The 27,901-nt window shown below is 42.8% G+C and overlaps 1 protein-coding gene across 8 annotated transcripts in view; it reads right to left on the bottom strand.

The window, feature by feature from the left end:
- The window catches only part of CRADD (CASP2 and RIPK1 domain containing adaptor with death domain), a 118,386-nt gene extending 109,709 nt beyond the window's left edge, over positions 1 to 8,677 (bottom strand). For 3 of the 8 annotated variants that reach the window (XR_004645991.1, XR_004645993.1, XR_004645990.1), the window contains exon 1: positions 26 to 337. Coding sequence is in view for 5 of the 8 variants with exons in the window: in XM_034772781.1 (XP_034628672.1) it covers positions 26 to 323; positions 2,989 to 2,991 (301 nt within the window). In the remaining 3 variants the exon portion in view is untranslated. Of the gene's footprint in view, positions 1 to 25; positions 338 to 2,988; positions 3,017 to 3,891; positions 4,002 to 4,211; positions 4,376 to 4,433; positions 4,535 to 4,737; positions 4,845 to 8,652 lie in introns of those variants that run through there. The other 5 variants (XM_034772781.1, XM_034772764.1, XM_034772771.1 and 2 more) reach the window with 5 other exon arrangements.
- Between the last annotated feature and the right edge of the window lie 19,224 nt (positions 8,678 to 27,901).

The raw sequence follows: 27,901 nt of genomic DNA, 5'->3' as shown, positions 1-27,901 counted from the left end.
ACCACAGTGATAGTTCTGGTCTTACCTACAGGATCCTCTGCCATCATTTCCTTACGTTTTCTCTCCAAGTTGTCTCTCACCCATGGAAACTCCTGTAAGGAATCTAAGAAAGTCTGAAAGGCCTTGGGTCCTCTGGTAGGAAGGATATCTAGAAGCATCATGGTTTTTCTGTGATTGGTGGCTTGGGACTTTATTTCTTGAAGGTGGTTTTCTGTTAGAATGCCTTCCTGGTAGAGGTACTGAATGATGAGCCCCTCCACCAGCACCTCTGAGCAGAGCACCAGCCGCAGGGTACGCAGAACCTGCTTGTCTCTGGCATCCATCTGTCATGAGGCATGGAGAGAAGTAGGACACATGAGATATTAAATTGCTTCAGTTTTTAGCCTCAAAGAAAGCTATTTTACTGTTCAAAGTGTTTAAAAAGAAAACCACACTATGATCAGCCAAAGTGGGAAACATACATCACTGCTCAGACACCTTCTTTTCTGCTGGGATTTCATATATTGCCTCAGCTGGGAGTTGATTTCTTACCTCTCAAATTGCACCTGGGGCCATGAATTTGGGACCTGATCTTTCTCCCACTGAAGTCAATGTGTTTGCCATAGACTTAGATGGGAGCAAAACTGAAGCACTAAGGCCACAATCCTGTAAGCTCCTTGGAACAAGGGTGCAGCTGGAGTAACTGGTAGGATTGGGCCCTTGAGATTAAAATAGCATGTTTCTGAGTCAATCGCTTTTTTTTGCGGGAAGTGAAAAACTGAGAATTAGGGCAGGACAGACTTACTGTGAAAGGATTTAAAAGGAAAGAACTCAAGATCTTTTCTGTCTCTGAAATAGCTCAGCTTGTATTAAAAACAATAGAATTAGTTATCTTTAATTACTTGGATTTACACACAATACAAGACACCCATTAGAAACACTCCTGGTGCCCCATAAACACAAAAGATTTCAACGATTAACGTGGTAGTTCCTATATAAAAAACAGTTTTTGCATGGAGTCTACCATTTCCTGAGAGAAGAAAAAGCTAGTGCTGCTCTCGATTCTTCTCCTCTCAAACTCAGTTGAACTCTTCTTGCCACACACCCATCTTCCCAGCGTATAACATTCCACAACTCCCCTCCCACATGGCTCCCTTCCAGAAAGCCAAGGTCACTCAGGCTGTTTGTAAGAGATTAGAGGAGCCAAGATTGCACTGATGAGCAGTCCTGATCCTTGCCAAGAGCTGCTGGGGGGTGGGGAGGGAAGGGTGGAAGTGGAGTGAGGTGTGTACTTATCTTAGATATTTACAAAAGACCAACAACCCCTTTGTGTTTTTAAATGATGCTTAAATACCAGTGTCTTTCAAGGCTTTCAGGCTAGGTAGAGAGCTCCCAAAGTCTAGATCAGGCCTGCACAACTCGTAAAGCGGCGAGGGCCATATTACTCCAAAGAAAACAGCTGAGGGCCGAAACCCCCCGGCCCCGCGGAAACACGCCCCGCCCCCAGCGCCGCCCGGCCCCACAGAAACAACCCCTCCTTCCTCAGCACCACCCCGCGGCTCCCCCCACCCCAGCTCACCTCCGCTCCGCCTCTGAACACTCCGCCCCGCTTCTCCCCCACCCCACCCCCCCGGCTTCCCACGAATCAGCTGTTAGCGCGGGAAGCCTGGGAGAGCAGAGAAGCAAGCAGTGACTTCGTGCTCAAGCCCAGGGAGGCGGAGACGGAGTGGAGGTGAGCTGCGGTGGGGGGAGCCGCCCGCGCCACAGCAGGTAACCCGGGGGGAGGGGCGCAAAGGGGAACCGCTCCCCGCCCCAGCTCACCTCCGCTCCACCTCCCTGGGCCTGAACGCGAAGCCGCCGCTTGCTTCTCAGCCCTCCCAGGCTTCCTGTGCGAACAGCTGATTCGCGGGAAGTGGGAGGACTGCAAGCTCAGCCTGACCCGGTGCTCCAGGCACTGTGCGGTGGCGGAGTGGCCCGGCTCCAGCCGAGCGGCGTGGCTGTAGCGCCGCTAGCCACCTCCAGGCAGCGCGGTAAGGGAGCAGGGAGGGGGGTGTTAGATAGAGGGCAGGGGAGTTCAGAGGGGTGGTGGATAGGGGCCGGGGCGGTCAGAGGGCAGGGGGATTGAATGGGGGCAAGGGTCCCAGGGGGCAGTCAGGAAGGAGCAGGGGTTGGATGGGGCGGCGGGAGGCAGTCAGGGGACAGGGAAGACGGGTAGTTGGGGCAGGGGTCCCAGGGGGGGCATCAAGGAACGCGGGGGGTTGGATGGGGCAGGAGTCCCGGGGGGATGGGCCAAAAAGCACTCAGGACTGGGGCGGTGGCTGAGCCCCGTGTCCCGCTGGAGGGGGAGGGGGGGCGAGGGCTCCATCCCCGTGTCCCGCTTGGGGCTGGGGGGGGGGGGGGGGGGGGGGGGCGGCAGTGCGCAAGGGCTCCCTGCCTGTGTCCCGCTTGGGGCAGGAGGGGGTGCAGGCGCGGCAGTGCGCGAGCGCTCCATCCCTGTGTCCCGCTTGGGGCGGGGGGCGGCAGCGCGCGAGGACTCCCTGCCCGTGTCCCGCTTGGGGCAGGGGGGGCCGACCGTATGCAAGCGCTCCGTCCCCGTGTCCCGCTTGGGGCGGGGGGGCCGGCAGCGCGCGAGGGCTCCCTGCCCGTGTCCCGCTTAGGGCGGGGGGGGCCGGTGGCGTGCGAGGGCGCAAAAATATCCTTGCACCGGCGGGGGGGGGGGGGGGGGGGGGGGGGGGGGGGGAGGGCAAAGCCCCGCCTCCGCAGCTCTGATTGGGCTGGACTCAGCCGCCCGCATTGCTGGCTCCTGTCGGCGGGTAGGCACGCCACCAGGAGCTGCCCCAGGAAGCGCCGCCACGCCAGCCTCGGGACTTTTTTGTGCATGGGGTTTGGAATCCCCCCGCGGGCCGCACAGTGAGCATGCGTCCCGCGGGCCGTATGTTGTGCAGGCCTGGTCTAGATAGTTGGAGGGGGGGCAGTGGACAGGGAAACAAGCAGAAGACCTGGAGACACCATGATCCACTCCTGACGTGAGATCAGCCTGGAAGGAGAGTTTAAAGATAGAGCACAACTAAAAGCAGAGAAGAGCTCCCCCTCCAACCCCTTTCTCACTAATTTCCCCCTCTTGACTGTGGCAGTGAGAGCTCTCCGTCCTGTTCCAATCTACTATAATCACTGTCTGGAAGAGATCCAAGATCAAGCTAGAGGAGGCTTTTTAAAATCATTATTATTAAATAAATACTAGTGAGGGTGGAGGGGGAGAGAGAGATGAAACACCAGATCACCCCACTCACAGAAAACCGCTGTCCACCAAGCAAGAAGGCCAAAGTTACAGTAAAGCCAAAATTTTCCCAAGTATTTCTAAATATTTGTGATTTTTCAATTTTAGGACCAGACTTTAAGCAACATTCACTAACTCAGTGGTACTTGCACAGTCCCTGACTTGCACATAGGTATTGCTATAGACACAGGGGAAATCACTGTTTGCAGGCATACATTGATGTGGAAGCAACACCAGAAGTGAAAGTTGAAAATCTGGCTCTGAATAGCTTCCTCATACCCATTTATTTAACCTTTGGAATAAATACTCTAGCTTTCCCCCAGATTTAATAGCTATTATATTAATTGGTTTCTCTGTGAGTCAATAATAATTTGGATTGGATCCCTATGACTCCTGGCATGTTTCAATAGGGAAGTTAGTGCCTGGTTAGGCAGGAATGATGTGAGCCATTAACTCCAAATGGCCTGATTATTATCCTGTCAGGTGTGGACAGTTTTTCCCAGCTTTTTCAGTTGGAAAGTGCTCTATGAACTATATAGATTCACACTTCAGAAGTTATCAATACGTAATTTGGAAAACAGGTGCATCCATTACAAGAAAGAATAAACAGATTGGCTATTGCCATTCATACTTACTGGTACTGCAGGTCTAGTATTTTCTGTAGCTCATCTAATCCAGCAGGTAAGATTTAGGGTTCCTCCCTCTTCTCATTATTCCTCTTGCATAAAGTGATCGTGTCATAAAGCTGTAGGGAGACATTTGTCATTTCATTGAATTGATATATGCTGCTACTGTCTCACACATTGTGTAAATACACATAACACCAGAATGCCACCTGACATTCACTGAGAACTTTATAGTTTTCCCGCAGGAGGTGGAACTATCTCAGGGGTTCTGGAGTGGCTGGTAATTTAAACTCTAGTAACACAGGAATCCGCCAACAAATTACACTTACTATACATCAGACTTTAAGTCTAGCTGTTTTTTCACCCCAGTGTGTCTAAAACAGACAGGGCAAAACCCTTAGCTACGGTAGCGGGGTAGGAGTGGATCTAATCCCCGGGGGTGTGCAAGGCAGGAGCAGTGTAGCCTCCCATGCTAACCAGAGACCCGGATCAGCAGCAGCAGCATAAATCACAGCAGCGTTGCGGGCGTCTCCTCCTCAAAGCCACCATACCATTAAAAACTGAGCCGGTAGCAGGATCTGTTAGTGCTGCTGCTGCTAGGGGAGGACAGACTACAATGGCTGGACCGGTCTTGGTGTGCGTGTGCATATACATGCCTGGATTGATCTTCCAAAGCTAGCGCCGCTTGGGGCGGGAAGAAAGGTGCAGGGATCATAAGAACAGGGCTAAACAAGAGACTGGAGGAAAGGAGCGTGCAAAGCCAGCCCCCAGTGGAGAGGCGGCAGGGCTCCCAGCCAGCGCATGGGGAAAGCACTGGGGAGTCGGCGTTGTTCCCAGACACTGAAGTGTACTTACAGCCGGAAAGCCGGGGATTATACACGCTCCCGGCCCGGGGCTGCAGGCACCATCTTTGTTGAAGGCAAAAGGGCTGAACAGGAAATGCCCTTCCCCCATCCTTCCTAAGGGGACGAGTCCTTCAGGGGAAATGCAGAAGCCATGTTTGTTGAGGTCAAATGTTTTTGGCATAGAAAGCGCAGCAGCCATCAGTGTTGTGGACACAGGCACTCCCAAGTGTTAGACTAGCAGAGAGCACTTAGCTGGGTAATGCCATGTAAGTGTAACATGAGACCATTGTAATCGCTACCCCTGAAACAATGTTCTTTGCCTGGAGCGGCGTTGTAGCCCTGGCAGTTCCAGACAAAGGCAAAATATTTTATTGGACCCACGTGTTAGTAAGAGAGACAAGCTTTTCTAGCTACAGAGAGCACTTCTGCAGGTCGGGGGTGACATTGGTCTTTGTCCTTAACAGCCAACTTGATTGTTACAGCGCTCATATGTCCATCCATGAAACAAATTACTACTTAAAATGCTCAAAAGTCAGAACTGTGATAGTTGAGCCTGAACATGTAACTTTAACTCTGCCCCGTTGTGCATATGCATTAAAGTACAGTCATTTAATTTTAACCTATAGCAAACTGTAATATCTATAGAAATATAATTATAATATCAAAAAATCCATTGGAAGGGAACAGTTTGGCTCAATGTTTACATTTTGCACAAATTAAGAAAATCTAGCTTTATTACAATGGAAATTGTTTTTTTAAACAAACATTTTTCTACAGTGATTACAACTCAAATAATGCAGTACTGAAAATGTACAAATTAAACAGACTGTAAACAAAGGTGAAACTGACTTGATTGTCCAAATTGAGGAAAATTCAAAAAAGTAAACATAAGTGAAAAGTAAAAATTTTTTTTTAATTCTTTGTCAGTTTTAAAAATCTAAGGTGTCGTTATTAGTAATACAGGCTCTAATTCTGCAGGACACACACATGCTTAACTTTACTCACTGTGAGTAGTCCTGTTGACTACAATGAGGCTATTCGGGGCATGTAGTTAAGCACTTGTCTTTGCAGGATCTGGGCCATCAGTGAGCCTGCAATTGCACGTGTGCAGTAGTGCCCCTTTCTGCATTGTAGGATTGAGTCCATAGGCAAGACAAAATGTTTCCTCACAACACATGACTTTTAACTCAAAGTGCCCCTTTTAAACTGAGATAGACAGAATTAAGGCTCCCTATTCCAGAGTTAGTTTGATATTAGTGACTAGAATGAGAATTCATATTTATGGACAAACTCACTTTAGGGTGTTATGGGGTTGTTGTTTTTTTAATAACTGCAATGTTCTTTCACAACTGTTTTTGTGAGTGGAGATGAATTTAGCAACCTTGTCTTAAAATAAAACAAACAAAAAACAAGCACCAAAAACGCTGGGAATTTCCTTATTTAAAAAAAAAAAAGTTTTAATGAATGATCATTGTTTCCCAAGTAATGGGAAGAGTGGCTGTGGCACTGAAATGATTATGCACACAGGAGAGTGGGACTGGTATCTGCATTCTAGTACTAAAACTTTCTGACAGGGTTACATCTGTAAGGGAAGAAGAGGGAAGTGATGCATAAATGTGGCATGATTGCATCTCCAAGTCTGAATGAGAGCATGGGGTAATGCCTGTTTTCTGCCATTCTTTATATTCCTTTCGGACCCTGATTGGATAAAAAGAGGCTGGCTTTCTCTGCCTGTCAGTCTCCCTTAACCCAACCCATTCAGTCTCTGTTGGCTCCTATGCCTCCAAAACTTCTCAAGGCCTACAGTGTCCAGGACTTTCCCTTCTGGATTCCAATGATTCACAGCTGCTGTCAGCCACAGTAGTCTGTCCTCACAGCACAATTGCCCATATGCTAGTGTGATAGTCATATATTGTTATGTATATTACATTAGCATCCAAAGTGTGGTAGGTGTTGTATAAGCACTTAGGGAGTCAACAGTCTAAGAACCAGAATCTGCTAAATCTTCAGTATGATTCATCAGGATTCCAATCCTGTCTTAAAGAGACAGAGACAGAGTTAGTTTCCACAAGTACATCAGGAACAGCATTTTGCAAAAGTGGGACCAGCATTGGAATACCCTCAGTCACCCCTCTCTCTATCCCCAAGTGGTTAGTTGTGTGACTGCTTCCCTCTGGGAGATCAGTTACACAGCTCCCTTTCAAAACCTGGGTGCCTAGGTCCATAGATGCTGGAACAGCTGTTCTGTCCAGGACCACTCCCCCTCCCCCCCATGTAATCAGTGAGGAGACATTCCTGTACTCCCACCAATTCTCTCTCAATTTCCTTCTCTGGGCCCCCATCTAAGACACACACTTCTGTGTTTTCTAGAGTGGGATCTGTCCCCTGTTCACAGTAGAAGGGCTCACAGCCGGAACAGTTCTTTCACTGGCAAGCAGTATACCCTCCTCCCTCTCTGAGTTGGATTTGCCGCCAATTACAGAATCAATGGATCCCTCACCCACCTCAGTGGTCTCTATGATTCCATCACCCTTCACTGATCTTCCCTAGGGGCAGGTCTTCACTACCCACCGGATCGGGATCGATCTGTCGGGGATTGATTTATTGTGTCTCATCTACAGGCGGATAAATTGATCCCCAAACGCGCTCCCCATTGACTCCAGAATTTCACATGGCAAGAGGCGGATGCGGAGTCAACAGGGGAGCGGCAGTGATCGACTCGCTGCCATCCTCACGGCCAGGTAAGTCAACCTAAGATACGCCGACTTCAGCTAACCTGCTGGCAGCCAGCAACCTGGACAGTTTTCTCACTGACAGGCAACACACTCCCCTACCCCCCAGGAGGAGATGGCAGCAGGAGCTGGTCTCAACCACACCCACCCCTGGAAGCATACATGTTCCACTGCTGCGGAGGAATTAAAGAGACACTCTCGCATTCCTCCAGTAGTTCCTGAGATTTTATCCTTTCCCTCTGGGGTTCCAGCATAAAATTTCTCCTTGGCAGCCTAAGCTACAGGGAAGAAATCATTCCCCAAGAACAAGGCAATCAGGTTATCATTTACCACAGCCAATACAGCTTCCATTTCCAAATCCTCAGTTTCTATGTGCACTTTAGCCAAAGGCACAAGGATTTTGTAGCCTTCTACTATTAAAAGTTCTGCCATCTGTCCTCACAATAAGTCACTTTCCTGTACAACATTCCTTCTAACCACAGAAATTTCTGCCCCTGTGTCTTCCAACCCAAGACATTCCTTGCCATTAATCCTGACAGCCTTCATGTGCTTCATGCCTGGCTGTGGAGAGGCTACTTTTGCAAACCCTGTATGATAAGTGGCAACTGCCTGAGGTGCCTCTGTGCTCTGGGTAGCAGCATTCACATGAGTTGCTTGCTGCCTGTTCCCTCCCAGCACAGGACATTTATTTCTCAGGCGTTCAGTGCAATTACAGTGATAGCACCTTCTGGGTTCCTCTGTTTTTACAGGAAATTTGGGACAAGGACTAGAGGAATGGATTTGGGGAGGTGAGTGCTCACCCCCCCCATCTTCTTCCCAGGGGTAAAACAGGAACCCTGCTTCCCACCAGGTTTAAATCCCTGTCTGTGGCTTGTTTGCAATAGATGCTTGAGTTTGCTCAAATTGATCAACTAGAGTAGCTAGTTCATCAACAGTTTTCACCTTTTTATCCCATAAACACTGCTTCACATCATCACTACATATATTCAGGAAATGTTTCTGAGCAACAAGATCACACATTCCTTCAAAGCTTGTAACTCCTTTTCCCTTTACCCACTTTTCCATCAAATCTTTCATCTGGTTTACATATGCCACATTACTCATCCCAGCACCCCTCTTAAGGCTTCAAAATTATACTCTATATGTTACAGGTGTAATCTGAAACTGTTTTAAAACCATTTCCTTTAATTTACCATAATCTGAAGCATCTCTAATTGGTATCTTGTTGAATATAGGCAGAGCTCTCCCAGACAACTTTGCAACCAAAGTAGACATCTTTTGGTCCTCAGGAATCTCATGAAATACATACAGTCTCGCAAAGGTGATAAAATATTCAGCAATATCCCATCTCGCTGTATGCAGGACACAACCATTCCCATTTGTGGATTTTTGGAGAGGTAGGACTCCCTGGTGTGTGGGGGTTCTGGTTCTGCCTCTCTATCAAATCCAGCTGGTGCTTTCTCTCTCTTTCCTTCTCCATTTCTTTGGCTTGCAGTTCCATGGCTCTTCCGTGTGCAGCTTCTTGTCTGACATTCTGTGTCTCAATTTCCAGCCGTTTTAATTCCATAAGTCTCCTTTGTTCTTTCCCCCTCTCTTCTGCCTGCAATTTACACAGCTCCAGCTTCTTATTAGTTTCACTTTCACTCATTTTGCTGCTTTTCTGTCCCTATTCTCTTTCCCCAAATAAGCAAACAGAAAATAACAAACTGGTAACCTCTTTGACTGATCTCAAGCCACCACACTTAGAACTCACTTAAAATCACCACCAGTGTATGAAGTGCTCTCTCAGAACAACAAGCTGTGCATTTAATCCTGCCAACTACGCCACTGTGACGGGTTCCCCCCAGGGTGCCACCTAGAACTGGGGTACCACTGAGCCCTCTGACCCACCAGCCTGGGCTCCCTCTCACACTGTGCTGCTGTGACAAGCTGCAAAGCCCTACAGCCTGCACTTTCACCAGCAATCACACAGATAGGGACATAGCCAGCTGCAGTTACAGGCAGACTCTCTCACCACCAGCTTCCCAGCCTAGGACCCCAGAGCAGTACCATCCTGCCCTAGTCAAATCTGGCCAGTATATGGGTTTAATACCCGGTCTGCCTCTCCCTCACTGTGAAGAGAACAACGCACACTTGTGATGACCAAGCAGAGATTTTCCCCAAGCACTCCAGTCAAAGTTCACTGGTTTGGATTAAAACATAAAATAAATTGATTAACTACAAAAAAAATAGATTTTAAGTGATTATAAATGATAGCAAACAGATCAAAGCAGGTTACCTAGCAAATAAACAAAAGCACAAGCTAAACTTAATGTACTACATAGATTGTATATGAATAGCAGATTCTCACCCTAACTGAGGTACAGGCAGATTTGTAGATTCTTAAGGCACAAGCTACACTTGCTTTGCAGCTTGGAATCCCCAGGTGTTTCATACACAGGCTAGAAATCCCTTTAGCCTGGGTCCAGCACTTCCCCCAGTTCCTCAGGTTTCCAGGAGTCTTCTTGTGTGGGGAGTGAAGAATCCCAGATGATGTCACTCCCTGCTTTATATAGCTTTAGCCTACGATAGGAACCCTTTTGTTTCAAAGTTTGGTTCCCAGACCAGTTTGTGGAAAAATACTGATATCCCAAGATGGGAGTCCAGCATCATATGGTCTTGTCACATGTCCTTGTAGAATCATAGCAGCCATTACTTACAGGCTGTCTGTAACATTCTCAGGAAGGCTCACTAGGTAGGGAATAAGCTTCTCCTAAGGTCTATTGTTTTTCCTAATGGCCCATTTCCTGGATTAGGCCATTCACAACCAGCTATCTAGACTGAAAGCATCTTGTCAGTGGGCATTACCCAGGTGTAACTACATTTGAAATACAGATATGTAGTCAATATTCATAAATTCAGATACAAAAGTTATACATGCATACAAATAAGATAATCATATTAATCAAATCATAACATTTTCAATTACACCTCATGACTTATCTTGTACAAAATTCATTATAATTATGTCATAATCATAACAACATTACTATGATGAATATGGGGTGCAGTGTCACACCTGCAACTAGATCTTTGCAGAGAGACTCCAGTGATCAGATGGAGTCCTATTACAATCAAACAAACTCTCTGCAGGCTTGTGGGTGCACCTGCAAGGGACTCCTGGCAGTACTGGGGCCTAAAGGAAATGAAGGTGTGAGAAAAGGAGATAGCATACAAGCAAAGGGATCATAGTAACAACTGACATCTTTGGTTAGTTAGAACATAAGAACATAAGAAAGGCCGTACCGGGTCAGACCAAAGGTCCATCTAGCCCAGTATCCTGTCTACCGACAGTGGCCAATGCCAGGTGCCCCAGAGGGAGTGAACCTAACAGGCAATGATCAAGTGATCTCTCTCCTGCCATCCATCTCCATCCTCTGACAGACAGAGGCTAGGGACACCATTCCTTACCCATCCTGGCTAATAGCCATTAATGGATTTAACCACCATGAATTTATCCAGTTCTCTTTTAAACTCTGTTATAGTCCTAGCCTTCACAACCTTCTCAGGTAAGGAGTTCCACAAGTTGACTGTGCGCTGCGTGAAGAACTTCCTTTTATTTATTTTAAACCTGCTGCCTATTAATTTCATTTGATGACCCCTAGTTCTTGTATTATGGGAATAAGTAAATAACTTTTCCTTATCCACTTTCTCCACATCACTCATGATTTTATATACCTCTATCATATCCCCCCTTACTTCCATTGGGTTTATGTCATTGTTGGTTTTTGTTTGTTTTTAATATATTTTTATATATTCTATATAATTTTATGTTTTTATATGTCTATAAAAAGAGCATTGCCTCTCTGGCTGGCCACTATTAGTTCTTAATTTTTTCATTTTTTTATTCATTGCTTAATTTGTTATAAATTATTTTGAACCCTTTCCTAGTTCTGAACCCCCCCCATTTGTTTGCATAGCCCTTTCCCATTTATTATTTCTATTTAGTTATTTTTAGCTTACTGACCATTTTCAAATTTTATATATATTAGCCCTAGTATGTTTTTATTTCTCACCTTTGTGTACATGTCAAATCACCCGAGTGTTTTGTGAATGGTAGGGGCACAAGATTGTCACGGTGCTCTTGGGCAATGGATTGGAAGCACTAAGCCACGAACCTGCTGCCTCTTCACAGCAGCAGTCTTGTCTTGAGACGTAGGCCACTGAGGCAGCCACTACTATATACTTCTTCACCAGCAATGGAATTTTCATCTGACCCTTTGGAAGGGGTAGAGAGAGCAGAGAGTAGCAGAATCTTCATACACCCCCCCCCCCCCCCCCCCCAGGGAGTAGCTGAGGGTGGGATCTTTATACCCCATGCACAGAGATACATGGTGATAACTTCCCCTAAGGTAGTAGCCCTTCAACACCAGTCAGGTAAAAAATTCCATACATGTCCATACTTTCTCTTTTTTTGATACTGCTAGGAGTGAAGTCAATAGGGCTTTGCTCGGGCCCATTAGTCTGCCTGTAAGACACAGATGTGGGATCAAGGCCACATGGAACAATTTGGGGTTGCTCTTCAGTTATAAAATACCATAATGGTTGGACCTAGAGAAAGCAATTTCCCAGTCTTTTGACTGTTCTTCCTTTCTTTAGTAACATTGCAAATTAATTTAGCCTCCATTCACTGTTTTTAGATCTCCCTTCAGCATTTCCTATTGACTAATACATTGCCTGGGAATAAACATCTTAAATTGGCTTCTGCAATAGTATTAAATATAAATACCACATATAACAAGAAAATTGTTCTAGTTATGGCTCTCCACTGCTGCTTCAAAATTCTGTTTACAGGCTAGTTGATACTACTACTATTAGATTAAATTAGTTAGATTGTCCAATTTTAAAAGATATTTTTTGCTACTTGGGGAGGGTCTTGTACTTGAGAAATCTATTTTCAGCAAGTTATTCTTGTTTTATCTATGTTAGCACAAAATTTAATTACACACATAAAAGCAGCAGAGAGTCCCGTGGCACCTTATAGACTAACAGACATATAGGAGCATGAGCTTTCGTGCTCATGCTCCTATACGTCTGTTAGTCTATAAGGTGCCACGGGACTCTTTGCTGCTTTTACAGATCCAGACTAACACGGCTACCCCTTTGATACATTACACACATAGTTGCTTCAAGAGAAATTTGTTAGCCAACTTCTCAGATTCTCCCTAAGACATTCAACAAACATTCTAAGCTTCCTATTTTAAACTCTTCTAGTCTCCTGTTAACTTTTTAGAACATGCAAGGTTGTTGTAGCCATGTTGGTCCCAGGATATTAGAGACAAGGTAGGTGAGGGAATATATTTTATTGCACCAACTTCTGTTGGTGAGAGGATGAGCTTACACAGAGCTCTTCTTTGGACCAACAGAAGTTGGTCCAGTGCAAGATATTACCTCACCTTCCTTTTCTAACTTTTTAGAGCCACATTTAACAAAAACAGGCTAGTTTTCACTATAGAAACCCACCATAGAAACCCACTCAAAACTTCAAACTGATTTTGGTGGGGAGCTTATATATGTGAAGAGAATTTTTGTTGAAACCAAACTTGTATCCAGAATATAGTTTCATTTATAAACTCCTCTTTTGGAAGCAGAAAGCAGAAAGCAATATATTGTGTTTAGCCTGAGCCATGATATCTGGAAAAAATCAGTAACAAAGATTTCCCAAAGGATTCCGTATCTACATGCTACATAACTTTAATAAATATGATCTCATAATAGCACACGAGGGGATAAACTTTCAAAAAACCTTGCCACTTGCTTGTTTCTTAATTAGAAGGCTGTATGTAATTTCCTGTGTCTTCTGATCATCCCATTATGCATTGTTTACATAATTCTTTGAAGATGTAAAACTCTCCAAGTGTTAATAAATAGGACCACTAGTAGTAGTATTTATTACATTCTTCCCCCCCATGCAATTGAATAATGATTGTGTGTTTCATATTTGAACATGGGTCAGTAGGTTAGTTGTACTATCAATCAATTTATATTTTGTGAACTATCACTGCAATACACTTTGCATTTCATCCTGTGAAGTGCTGCACTTGCCCAGCTTCTGTGGACTTTAATGGGAATTGAAGGTGCTCAGAAGTACACAGGATTGGACCAAATGTCATGGTTTTTTTGTGGGGGGGTCTATCACTAATGAGTTTCTCTAAATGATTAACAACAACGTTTAGTCCTAACGGATCTTTTTATTACTTTTTTTTTTTAATCTACTTACTTGATATCTGTTGGGGTTGTTGTAACAAACATTTGGACTCATTACTCAGTGGAGGTATTGACTTCTATCTGTAAGTATGGGCTCAGCCACATGAAAGTACCAAACATAGAGCTGTAACGTATACAGTATTATACACAGTTACCTACTTTGCACCTCATTTGAACAGCTGCATAAAACTTAAAACAAAGAAAAAAACTCTCATATAAGAGTAATATTGGTAAACTAGGACCCATCTCAACAAATATATTGGTATTTTTACAATGTGTTTACTGTACTTCAGATGCCGTATACAAACCAATACTTATTGTTTATTGTTAATAATAGTATCTTATTAAATATGAACCCCTCTCTCTCAAGAGTCCCTGTTTTATCTAGATATTTGAAAATGTAATAAACAATAGGAGCCTATAATCCATAGATCCAAGTGTGATTTAATGTAATTTCTTGTCACGTCATCAAAGTACTTTCTTCTGAGTGAGGATAGGTGTCAGACATCATGTGTGCTTGAGTGATGACAGGTGCTTGCTTTTTATAACCCAATTTATTTTTTAAACTCAGTTTGCAGCACATGTTGTATCTGGGGACTGCAATAGGGATTAAAGAAAAGAGCGGCTGTATTACCAGAATGTGTTGCCTTGAAGATGTAGGCAGTCACAGCAAGCCTGCTACCATCTGCTCTGAATGCTGATGACTCTCCTTTAAGAAACAAAAATAGCAGTTGCTGCAGCTGCTCCTGAAAATTTTGCCACCTTGTTCTGAAAATCTGATTTGTAAGTAGTTTAAATCACTCAGACAATTAAGCAGATTTGAAGTTGTTTATGGAAACTTTTCTCAGCTATTTGTTGGAGACTGTACTCCGGAAATATCTGCGACAAGTATCTGTGACAAGGCTAAGAATATATAAACCAAAGTATTACTGGTTAGAGTTAATATACTGCATATGCTAGGCGTATTTTGCATTATTGAGATGAGACTGACAAAAAAAAAAAAAAAAAAAACCTCCATACCTTTTTTCCTTCAATTCTTTCACTGATGTATGGCTTACAGCAAAGTTAATACTTTATGTGGGCCCAGGACACATTACAACCTAAAAGGAAGGCTTCAAGGTATACTGGGTTTGAGAAGAGTTTAAAAAGAGTTAAAATATATACTGATAAAATATATGTTAGCACTTAGGTAGCATTTCTGAAGAGGCAGTCTGTTAGCAAATCTAAAAGAATATTTGGAAGTAGTCAGCCCCGAAAAAGTGGCATGCCCATTTTCTGGGATGATTTCAATGTGAGGCATTTAAATTATTTTAAAATAATGGCTAAATAGCACCTTACTCTAACACTTCCATAAATTCAGGTGAATGTTTTTACCCCACATACATGTACAGATTTGTCAGTTGTTCAAGAATAGACATTAAGATTAATAAAATCACTACTACTTGACTCAAACTGGTGTACCAATATATCATTTACACATTAGTGTATTTTATTGAGACAGTCATACAAATGGACAAGTTCTTTCTTCTTGTGTGCAGCAACACCAGTGACCTGGAAGCAGTATATTATAATTGTATCTAAAGTCCAACTGGGATGTTTGTCAGGCTTTCAGATATCACGGAGAGTTTGTAGGGCTGGCAGTGAGGAAATGCAATATTTGTAAACAGAGCAAAACTGACATGGAATCATGGACGACAATAAACAAGCAACCTCAGGATCCCTTCACAATTTCCTACTTTTCTGGTGGCCTGCTTGTTTCTCTCAGATGTATACAGAACATAGAAATCATATTATCCATTGGCCTGTGGTGACCAAACACTGGACCTGCAATGTCACATCACTGGAAGCCTGACATCTGTATTTAATGTGCATACATTTGAAAATTAAAAAAAAAAAAAAAAGTGCCTTCCTTGGCATGACGCAAACTATTACTTTGATTTATTGTATAGTGCCCAGAAGTGTCACAGGCACTTCACAGAAGAGGGAGAAATTCATAGGGCAAAATCCTGATCGCACTGAAGTCAATAGCAAAGCTCACTGACTTCAGTCATGTCAGGATTTTACCCATCATCTTTGCCCCAAAGAGCTTAGGCCCAAATCCACAAAGATACTTACATGCTTAAGTCCCAGTTTTAGGTTCCACTGCGATCCACAAAACCCCAGCCAAACTCTGTAGGTGCCTAAACTCATTCAACGCCTCAGTTTTCAGGATAGACGTTCCATAAGTGATTGTTTCTGCCTCCGGGGACAAGGGCTGCTGCCTCCCTCTAGGTATCTCACACCTAAGCCCCAGGGCAAATCACAGCCTTGGGGAAGATAGGTATTCATAGTCATGCATGAGGCCTGGTCCAGTAGGTAGCCTCTGAACACTCCTATGGGATCAGATGCCATTCAAAATGGCTGGAGGTAGTGATGGGGCCCAACTTAGCCCCATGATTATAACCCTCACCTGGGATGTGGGTGACCCAGATTTACTTTCCCCCCTTTCTAGCAGAGGGGAGAAAGGATTTAAACAGGCTTCTCCCACATCTCAGGCACGCTGTGCTATGGGACTCCCTCAGTCTCTCCTGTTGAAGCTGTTCCATGGTGGCTAACCAGTGAAAGTGACAGGAACTGGAGGACTGGAGCTAAGGGTCTCCTACCTCAGATAGCTGCCCTAACTACTGGACTAGTTTCTCTCTCTCTCTCTCTCTCTCGCTCTGGCCCAAAGACCATTTAAGTATCCACAGTGGAACAGTCATTGGGCCTGAGAGAGAGCAAGCAAGAATGACTCTGTAATCCCATGGTTAGAGCAGTCCCCCAGCCCCTATCACCCTTTCCTTGGCATCTCCCATTGGCTACCTTAGGTGGCTCTGCACCTAGTGTGTTGCCTTTTGTGGATCACATTCTTAGGCACCTGTGTCTCCTCACACACTATATAGGGAGGCTAGGTGTCTAACTAAGCTTTCTGGATCACAGTGTTGTTCGTGTGCTTTTCTAGGTGCTGAAAAGTTAGATGCCGCAACGTTCAGTGATGCTATGCCTAAGTCCTTTCATAGGTCCCTCCTGGCCAAAGGAACTATAGACATGAAGCAATGAGTTAGAATGACAATCAGGAGGAGATGGGGCAGGAAACTATGAGACCAACATCAAGATGATCATGTGGTTAATCCATTTAAGGCATGTGCTCATCTTGGTGTTTTCTTTAAATATATAGCAATAACTGGAAATAGTAAATGCAGTTCTGGTTGCTTAAGTTCATCAGCAGCAATAGAAATCGGAAGTTGATTAGCTCTGTGTTTCCCCTGTAGTTAGGGCTAGAATGCAGAAGAAACACTTCAGGACTGCATGACTTCCTTTGGCTAAAATATCTAGATTAGGGGGGGCTGTCAAAACCAAACCGCTCAGCCTCCCACTCTGATAATGCTATTATTTTTTTTAAACATGGATTACTAGAGATCAAAATGCCAGACTTTACAAGTGACCACACCTTTAAAAAAAAAAAGAAAAGAAAAAGCATTACAAAGTTATCGATTCTTTTAGAAACCCCCTCACACATATAATTAGTAATTTAAAAAACAAACAAACAAAACAACCCACACCTTTGGGAGGATTCTTTATACAAAATAGCGTCTGGTGCTATATTAGCATCTGAATATTTTATTTATTTTCTACATGATAAAGCGGTTTTTTCCCCCAAGTGATAAAGGAGTCAAAATGTACTTAAATTGGTTGTACCAGTTTTACAATCAATTAGGACTATACTTTGTTTTCAGTTGGCAGTAGAATGGCATTCCACTTTAAGGACAAAAAAAGTGAAATCTGAGCCTCTACATTTGTTTATTTAAAACACACCTAATTTGTCAAATCTCTCATAAAACTTCTGAAACCAAGTTGGGCATAGAAAAATACACTACATTGTCATCAGTTTAACTTAGGACAAATAATACAGATTCACGGAAAACATTTCTGAATGTGTCTAGAAAACTAAAATTTAATTCAAGACATTAAATTTAATATAACACTTTACATTAAAACTAAATAATATAGACTGTGATATAAAACAGAGGTTATATTTTCAGGAATTCTCTCTCCTCAGGACACGTTGGCAATAAAAAAAATCTAGTATATTAGTTAAATATGGCACATGCACTATTAAAATACATATAAGTTAAGCAGGAAGACTTGGTATAAAAAAAAATCCCTTGCTGGCAAAACTGAGACCCAGAAACAGAGGCAGGTAACAAGAGAGTTTCAAGTATAGTTTAGAGAAGGAGTTTGGAAGGCTCTCTTTCCAAACTCACCTCTACATGCAATTTCATGATGATCAGCAATGGAACAGTGGTGGTGACCTGCAACAGATGTGACATGTTTTCTTTCCTGCCTGAAGCCAGAAAGGACTTCCTATGCTGCTGGAGAAGACTTGGATTGGAGGGGCAAGCAGAGATGCCACTGAGAATCAGAGATGCTGAGGAGTTTCTAGACAGCCAGGTTTAGGAAACATCTGTATCCCAGGTTCAAGGAAGAAAGGAACTGGCCACCAAGGAGTCAGAGAAAGAGGAGACTAGTACTTCATAACCAGAGGCAAGAGTTCTCAGCAGTATTCTACATGACCGAAGTCAGAAAAGGATAGGCTGGCTGTGGTCACCAGAGAGAACCAGGAGGAATTCCACACAGATAGGAGTTTCCAATCAATACCAGGTCTTCAAGACAGAAATTATGGAAGATAATTTTCAAGAGCCAGCTGGTCCATGGGAATGGAGAGGTGTATAGGACAACAGTGGACAGCAGCTTGGCCCAACCTTAGAAAATATTTGTCTACAAAGAGTTCTCCAACCATTCAAGAAAGATAGATGAGCCTGGCAGGGGATTCAAAAGAACATTCTACAAGGACAGCCAGATGTCCTGGCTTCCAGGAGCTAAGACACAAAATATCACTCTAATATTGGATAGGTTTCTGAAGTTCATAGGAAAGGATCCACCCGGTGATGGTTCCATAGGCACTAATGACATGAGATATCTCGCAGATGATAGATGATTTTATGGAACACGAAAGTGTGCTGAAGAAGAACATCCAAACTATCTTCTTGGAGATCTTTGCTATCCCACAAGCAGAAGGCAGAAACTCTAGAAATGAACCATTGGGTAGGTAAGTGGGATAGGGCTGTGAGGTTTTGGTTTTGTGGAACACTGATCCACCCTCTAGGTGGAGAGAGGGCTGTACAGTTTGGATGGCCTTCCCCTCAGTGGAAGTGGGATCAATCGTCTCAGGGACAGACTGGCTAGAGTAGTCAGATGAGTGTTAAACTAATAAAAGAGGAGGGTAAAAAGAGGGAAGAGACAAGTGCTCAGTACAAAATTGAGATGTTGAGAATAAAATTAATCAAGGAACCAAAGGGCATGAAGAGAAGAAATTCTTGAATAGCCTATATACCAATGCTAGGAGCCTGGGTAATAAACAAGAGGAATTGGAATTGCTCATTTATGAGCATAAATTTGCTCTAGTTGGTATTACTGAAACCCAGTGGGATGATTCTCATTATTAGAAATCAATGGTTATAATCTATTAGGAAGGATTGGGGGGGGGGGGGGGGGGGAGGGGAAGTAGCACTGTCAAAAATGGTATTATCTGTTTCCAAGTCACTGATCACTCGGAATAAAATGATCTTGATTGCTTATGGACCAATGTCCTTATAGATAAAGCACAAGATGGGGTACTAGTTGGTGTCTGCTACAGACCACCAGATCACACTAGGGTTTAGGATGACTGGTTCCTTATGTACCTATTTATAACGTATATTAGAACCTCAGAGTTATGAACACCAGAGTTACGAACACCAGAGTTACAAACAGACCAGTCAACCATACACCTCATTTGGAGCTGGAAGTATGCAATCAGGCAGCAACAGAGACAAAAGAGGGGGGAGCAAATACAGTTCAGTGTTGTGTTAAATGTAAACAACCAAAAAAAAATAAAGGGAAAGTTTAAAAAAAATTTACAAGTAAGGAAACTGTTTCGGTGCTTGATTCATTTAAATTAAAATGGTTGAAGGCAGCATTTTTCTTCTCCAGAGTAAAGTTTCAAAGCTGTATTAAGGCAATGTTCAGTTGTAAGCTTTTGAAAGAACCACCATAACATTTTGTTCACAGTTATGAACATTTCAGAGTTACGAACAACCTCCATTCCTGAGGCGTTCGTAACCCTGAGGCCATGTCTACAAAGTTAAGTCGACTTCATGTAAGTCGACATGGAGCCTCCGATTTAAGCAAGTAGATCTTGCATGTCACACTATGCTCATTGTGTCAGGGGAGTGCATCCTCACTATCAGGGCTTGCATCAACGCATGGAGCACTGCACTGTGGATAGCTATCCCACAGTGCATGCAGCTGAGTGGAATTTTGGGTTGGGCTTGCAATGCCTTATGGGACCAAAACATTGTCACAGGTGCTTATGTGAATATGGCGTTAGCCTCCCATGATGCACTTAACTCCCTCCCTGAAAGCAACAGCAAACAAACCAAATCTTTTTTGCAAGCCTGGGTTACCCATGTGGACACCACAGCACGAAAAGCATGGACCACTGTTGTTGTGAGCATTACAAACACCTCGTGCCTTATCCTGCAGTATTTACACAGCTGATACAGGAGCTGCTGCATGGAACAATGTGATGCCATACAAGCAGCTCTGCAGACAGAGAGAGGAGCAATTCACAGTTGCCGATGCCAGTCACACATCAACTTGACATGGCTGAGCGCCATTTCTGGACCCGGGAAACAAGCACTGACAGGAGGGACCGCATCATCATGCACCTATGGGATGAAGAACAGTGGCTGCAGAACTTTCAAATACATAAATAAATAAAAAGCCACTTTCCAGGAAGTGTGTGAAGAGCTTTCCCTAGCCCTGAAGCACAGCAATACTAAAATGAGAGCTGCTCTGACAGTGGAGAAGTGAGTGGCAACCACTCTATTGAAGCTTGCAATGCCAGACTGCTATCAGTCAGTGGGGCATCAATTTGGAGTAGGTAAATCTAACATGGGATCCACGTTTGCTGGGCCATCAGACTTCTGCTAAGAAGGGTAGTGACTCTGTGCAGAACACAGTGGATTGTTTTGCCGCTATGGGGTTCCCTAACTGCAGTGGGACAATAGACGGAACGCATATTCCTATCTTGGCACCACGCAACCTTGCCAAAGAGTACGTATACCCAAAAGGATACTTTTCAATGGTGTTGCAAGCGGTGGTGGATCAGAGGGGCCGTTTCACCGACATCAATGTGGGATTGTCGGGAAAGGTGCATGACGTGCACATCTTAAGAACACAGGTCTGTTCAGAAAGCTGCAAGCAGGGACTTTCTTTCCAGACTGCAAAATAAGCATTGGTGATGTTGAAATGCCAATCGTGATCCTGGGAGACCCAGCCTACCCCTTGTTTCCTTGGCTCATGAAGCCATAAACAGGCAGCCTGGACAGCAGTAAGGACCGTTTCAACCATAGGCTGAGCAAGTGCAGAAGGGTGGTGGAATGTGCCTTTGGATGTTGAAAAGGTTGCTGGCATTGTTTGCTTACTAGGTTAGACCTCGTGAAAGCAATATCCCCACTGTTGTTGCTGTGTGCTCCATAATATCTGTGAAACAAAGGGAGAAAAGTTTCCACCGGGGCGGGGTGTTGAGGCAGATTGCCTGGCAGCCAATTTTGAGCAGCCAGAGACCAGGGCAATAAGAAGAGTACATCAAGGGGCTCTGTGAGGCTTTGGAATACCAAACTGTCCCCTCTGTTTGCATTTTCTCCCCTGTAAACTCCACCCCCACCAACCACCGTGTGTTGGATGAATAAAGAGCCTTTTCTCCTCAATCTGTTGAGTTTTATTATGTACACAAACACCCAGAGACAGCAAAGAAAAGTAAAATATCAGCCCTTTTGCCCCAGGTTAACACTGTGGGGGGAGAAACAAGGAAAGCTGGTTTACAGATGCACTGCAGTAACAATCAAAGGTGTGGAAATGGGCACCTTCTGGTCTTTGTACCCTCTCCTGGTGTGGAGTGAAAGGGATACCGAACTCCCCCACCTCATAGGATGTTTTAGGGAGGAGGATGTAGAACTGGGCGATTATAGCAGCAGGCTCAGCATAGGCTGCAGAGGGACTCTAGCATCCAGCTGCCTTTCTTGAACCTCAACATGTCTGTTCCTTCATAATCCACAGCATCTCTTCCTGTGTGGCACGCTCTTGTTCCCTGCATACTCTCCTGTCCTCCCTGTCCATGTCCAGGTTCTTGGACAGTGTAATCCTCCATGCTCTGAGCTCTATCTTGTCACTCTTGGAGGTGCACCTTAACTCATTAAACATGTCTTCCCAAGTCGTCTTTTTCCACCTTCTAATCTGGGAAAGTCTCTGTCCCGGTGTGGAAGATGCACCGACGGAAAAGGTTTCAGCTGCAAGGAATGCAAAGCACAAGGGTAGCACTGACAGTGCATACATAGTTTTTGGTGCAAGGTTAAATTTAATTAAAAAAAAAAAAAAAATCACCCCTCAATACAGTTCACTGCAAGCCACAAGGTAATCACAATTCCTGGCTATTGCAAGAGTCGGTTTGCTGCTCCAGCCATGATGAGTAAGGTGGTAAGAGGTCTTGTGCTGCTGCTTTTGTGAAGACATCCTCGGGATTGGAAGTTGGAACTTGAGAAAAGCCCCCTCTTCCCTGGGAACCTGGATGGTGCTTAAGGGGAGGCACCATTGTAAAGCCCCCCAAATAGTTTGGTTTTTTTACAAAAGCAGCACCAGGTTGGGGCGGGGGGTAGGGAGACAAACAGAAAGCCCCCCTTTTTTTTCTTTCCAAATGCTTCTTGCAATACACGGTGATCCCTTCCAACCACAACCCTGGCACATTTGGGAAAGCGTGGTTGTGTGATCCAGATGTCACCAAACGGGGCGGATTACTTGTTGAATTATATGCGGTTTAAGGGCTAGCATTGAAAACTTCCCCCATTTCCCCTATGCGATATCACTCTCCTGGGGGTAACAGATGCTGCAAGCGTTTGGATGCAGACCAGGTCCCTATACTGCAATAAATGTGTTCTGTAATGATGCCAGAAGAGTGAATACTGGAGTGGTGCGGGAAAGTGTCCTACTCTGGTGGATGAAATAAGGCAGCCCTTCCCAGAAACCTTCTGCAAAGGATTGCAGAGTACCTCCAGGAAAGCTTCCTGGAGATCTCCATGGAGAATTCCTGGACCATCCCTGTGCACATAAACAGTCTTTTTTGGAGAGTACCCTCCGCGTAGCTGGAGTGGCTACCGATACCTACTACACTTACTTTTTTGTTCAGATTAAACATAAAAAATAGCAGCATGTAACCGCTACAATTTGAGTCCAGACCAGTGATGATAATATATACACACATACACTGCTTTAACAGGACCGAATTCACAAAGCTGAAGACAATTCTGAGCCAAAAATCAGCTGTGAGGAAGAATTTAAATCAGGAAAATGTAAATAATAATTGGGAATTGTTTAAGAAATCTTCACTAGATGCCCCCAAAGCCACAATCGAGGAAGATGGCTGTTAAAAAAAACCACTTTGAGCTAGAAGGGAAGGGAAGGGAAGACACTTATAAAAAAATAGTAATATGGAAGAAAAGGGAAGTGGATAGTAAGGAAAATAAATCACAAACTAGTAACTGTAGAAAATAGATAAGGGAGGCAAAGGGACATAAGAAGAAAGCTATAGACAAAAGAGTTAAGGACAATAAGGAGATGGTTTAAGTTTTATAACTGTCAATCAACATGGGTTTGTGGAAACTAGATCCTGACAGACTAAGTTGATGATTTTTAAGATATTTTATTTGAGATTACAAGTTTGGTTGATAAAGATAGTTGTGTTGATGTACTATATTTAGACTTCTGTAAGGCATTTGACTCGGTACTGCATGACATTTTGATTAAAAAAAAGATATAAAAGTAACATGGCACACAGTAAATGGATTAAAAACTGGATGATAGGTCTCAAAATGTAAGTGGGGAATCCTCATTGAACAGGTGTGTTTCTAGAGGAATTCTGCAAGAATCAGTTCTTGGCCCTAAGTACATTATCATTTTATTAGTGACTTGGCTGAAAACAAAAATTTGCAGAAGACACAAAAATTGGGGGAGTGGTAAATAATGAAGACAAATCACTGACACTAAGTGATCTGAATGCTTGGTAAACTGGGTGCAAGCAAACAATATGCATTTTAATATGTCTAAATGTAAATGTATACATCTAGGAACAAAGAATATAGGTCATGCTTACAGAATGGGGGACTGTATCCTAGAAAGCAGTGACTCTGAAAAAGATTTGGGGGCTGTAATGGCTAGTCAGCTGAACAAGAGCTCCCAGTGTAAGAAAATGGGCTAATGTAATCCTGGGATGCACAAACAGAGTAATCTTGAGTAAGTATAAAAGAGGTTATTTTACCTCTGTATTTGGACTGCTGCTAGAATACTGTCTGGTTCTGCTGTCCACAATTCAAGGATGTTGGAGAGGATTCAGAGAAGGCCCACAAGAATAATTAAAAGGATTAGGAAACATGCCTGATAGTGATAGACTTAAGGAGCTCAATCTATTTAGCTTAGCAGAGAGACGGTAAAGGGGTGATTTGATTAGTACATAACACAGGGAACAAATATATAATAATGGGCTCTTCAATCTAGCAGAGAAAGGTATATTCCAATAGCTAGAAGCTGAACAAAGACAAATTCAGACCGGAAATTATGCATACCTTTTTAACAGTGCAAGTAATTAATAATTGGAACAGTTACAAAGGGTCATGGTGGATTCTCCAGCACTGATCATTTTAAAATCAAGATTGGATGTTTCTCTAAAAGATATGCTCTAGGGCAGGGGTAGGCAACCTATGGCACGTGTGCCGAAGGCGGCACCCAAGTTGATTTTCAGTGGCACTCACACTGCCTGGGTCCTGGCCACCGGTCCAGGGGGCTCTGCATTTTAAATTTAATTTTAAATGAAGCTTCTTAAACATTTTAAAAACCTTATTTACTTTACATACAACAATAGTTTAGTTATATATTATTGACTTATAGAAAGACCTTCTAAAAACGTTAAAATATATTACTGGCACGCGAAACCTTAAATTAGAGTGAATAAATGAAAACTCGGCACACCACTTCTGAAAGGTTGCCGACCCCTGCTCTAGGGAAATTCTATAGCTGGTGTTATACAGGAAGTCAGACTAGATGATCACAGCGGTCACTTTTGGCCTTGGAAGCCATGAATAAAGCTTGAAATGTTCATATAATATCTAAATTTAAAATAATTTCTACAAAATGTAACTCTTGATGAACAGTAGTGGAAGTAATTTTTCTTAATTATATTTAATCTAGTATGGTTAATCTCTGGCCAAAAAAAGATAGTGTAGCTCTAAGAGCAGAACAACCTTCAAATGTGCATATAGCGTATTCCTTACAGGAAGAAATCCCTGGAATGCATGGCAATAAACATTTGCAACAGGTATTTGCAAAGTTTAATACATATTTTCCACCTAAGCAATGTTTAGTTCATTGTTTAAAGTACATAAAAATGAAATTTACAAATACATTATGTTCATGTTCTTTATGCAGTGAATCTACAAGTTGAATTTTAAAAGTACCTGGATGAAATATTGAAAAATCTCAATGTTTAAAATGAAAAGCAACTATTTTAATAGTGTGTTAATTAGACATATTGAACCATATATACAAATCCTAAACGTCTGACTTTGACCAATAAGGGAAAGAAAATTAAGAGTCAGGTTGGGTTTGAAATAAAGTTTCAGCTCTATTTTATTTACAAAATTAGAACATATCAAACATAGAACTAGTTGCCTGGTATTTTAAATACAGGGGAAGATTAGAAAGCTGGTTTTGTTATTTAAAGGAAGAAATTAAGTACCTTATTTTGGTAAGCTTATATTTCTTATCCCAATTTTGAAATGGCCAAATCAATATGTTAGCCTTTTAAAAATGTAAAACTTTCAGGGTACGTTTTAAGAGGTCATTAATGATTCATGGAAAGTTTTGCAAAGCAGTCTATTCAGAGACTTGTCATTTTCTATATTTCTTCCCCAAACCCATTTTAAAACAAAAATTCCTCCAATTTTCTACTACTCTATTTATTCCCTGGTTGTAGTGAAACTAATTTTTTTTCTTTGACGCTGCTGTGGATTGATTATGTTGTCAGAGACAATCAGGGAGCAAAGAGAAAGAACAGATTAATGTCTTCAAAACACTGATCTTAATCCAAGTAATTTTCTTTACAGATAATGTCCCTCTGAAGTACTTCAACTAATTTCCCTACAGATAGGCATTCTGTTACTACTGCTTGTGTAATGTAGTCACATATAATGCTTGGTTTCTTATTTTCAATCTCTCCCCCATCAAAGCATACCCATATTAAGACATCACCACCACGTAGCTTAAATTCATGGCAGATGTTAAAGTATAACTGAGTTTAAAAAAATTAACACAAATGTAATAATTAACAATACAAACCTTTACAATCCTTACATATAAGCACACACAGACTGTATCTTGTACAGGCTAAGTCCTGTATAAAACTGCTTTTCATATAAGAAAGTGAAACAACAAGGAATTCCATAAACAAAACAACAACAAAAAAATCACAGAAATAATGATCTATGACTTTTTCCTTACTAAAGATGGTATTTTAATTATGTCCATCTTTGCTGGGGAGGAGAAGGAAAGTTGTCCCATTATATCATTAGTTATGGCTACAGTCCCACAGTTAGATCGATACATGTGGAACTTGTGTGCTATGTATTATGGGATGAGAAATGAGCAGAGGTTTTGTGGAGATTCAGATATTACGTGGAAAATTTTCAGCAATGAGTGATATACAGTACTGCAGGTTAACAGAAAAGCCCACCCTGAAATATGGACCAAATCCAAGACCTGAACTCAATGAAAGACTGACTCCATCTGATTGTAGGACTGGGGCCTGAACATGTATATTTAATTTTAACAAATACAACCACATTTAAAAAGTTATCTTACAGTGGTTCTGACAAAGCAATATACCATGCAACTGTTTCTCACACGAAGATTATAGAGCCTGATCTAAAGCCTATTGAAGTTAATAGGAATTTTTCTATGGACTTTGGACTGGTCCTATATGAAGCAATTTCAGACATTCATTTTTCTGCAGCAGGCAGAATTTAAACCTCAATTATCTAATGCCTAAAGCCAATTTGATCCAAAACAAAATACTCATTTACGTAAGCCATGCCAGTGAAAGAAATCTAGAGGCACACATTTAGTTTGGTTGTTTTCTTATTTTAACTCTGTATCAGAGTCAACACTGAAAACTTCCTGCATAATATCCATCCCAATCTTTTCTAATAAAATCTCTGCTTGTTTCTCATCCCCAACTACCCAGAGCCCTGCACAGATACAAATTTTGTATCTGCATCCAATCCGCGAACATGGTCTGTGGATATAAAGTAGATATCTGCAGATTTTCAGGGCTCTACAACTACACAGCTTTTGTTCTTGTATTGTAATTTTTTTTCTTAATGTAGCATTCAGCTTCTGGAGCATTTTCCAACTTTATTTATTTATTTTTGGTTGGTCCCAAGTGTGTGTGTGTGTGGGGGGGGGGACAGGGAAGGGGGGGAAGGGAGGGAGGGCCTCTCCTTTTTAAATAGGGGTTTCTTTTAGATTTTTGACTGCAACAAAGAGCCACACAGTTTATCACTGAAGTCAGACACTACAAGTCTGATAGTTTCTTTGTGTACCTTATTGCTCTCTAAAGCTCTCCTTGGAAATATGTAGACTATTATGCTGAAGTCCTTGCCCTCTGGTCCTGCTGAGAGCCCAACAGCCACATGTTTTTACCATATGCTTGGTTTTCCTAAAGTTCAGTCTTATAGGCAACGACATATATGGATTTCAGTTATTTCACCCCCTCCCCCACATCTTTAAACTCACTTTCCACCTGCACTATTAGTATTATAGTACCTAGGAATCCTAGTCACAGCCCAGGACCCCATCGTGCTAGGTGCTGTACAAACAAAGAACAAGACAACAGTCCCTGCTCCAACGACCATACAATATAAGAGACAACAGATGGATACAGACAGAGGGTAAACAATCAGACAATATTGGACAGCATGAAGAGGTGATTTTCATGGCCTTCAGATCAAGATAATAGGCATTCTCACACCC

This window comes from Trachemys scripta, chromosome 1 (assembly GCF_013100865.1).
Source record: "Trachemys scripta elegans isolate TJP31775 chromosome 1, CAS_Tse_1.0, whole genome shotgun sequence".
In the NCBI taxonomy this organism is placed as follows: Eukaryota; Metazoa; Chordata; order Testudines; family Emydidae; genus Trachemys; species Trachemys scripta.
Note: the sequence above shows the minus strand (reverse complement) of the source record. Positions and strands in the feature narration are given on the sequence as shown.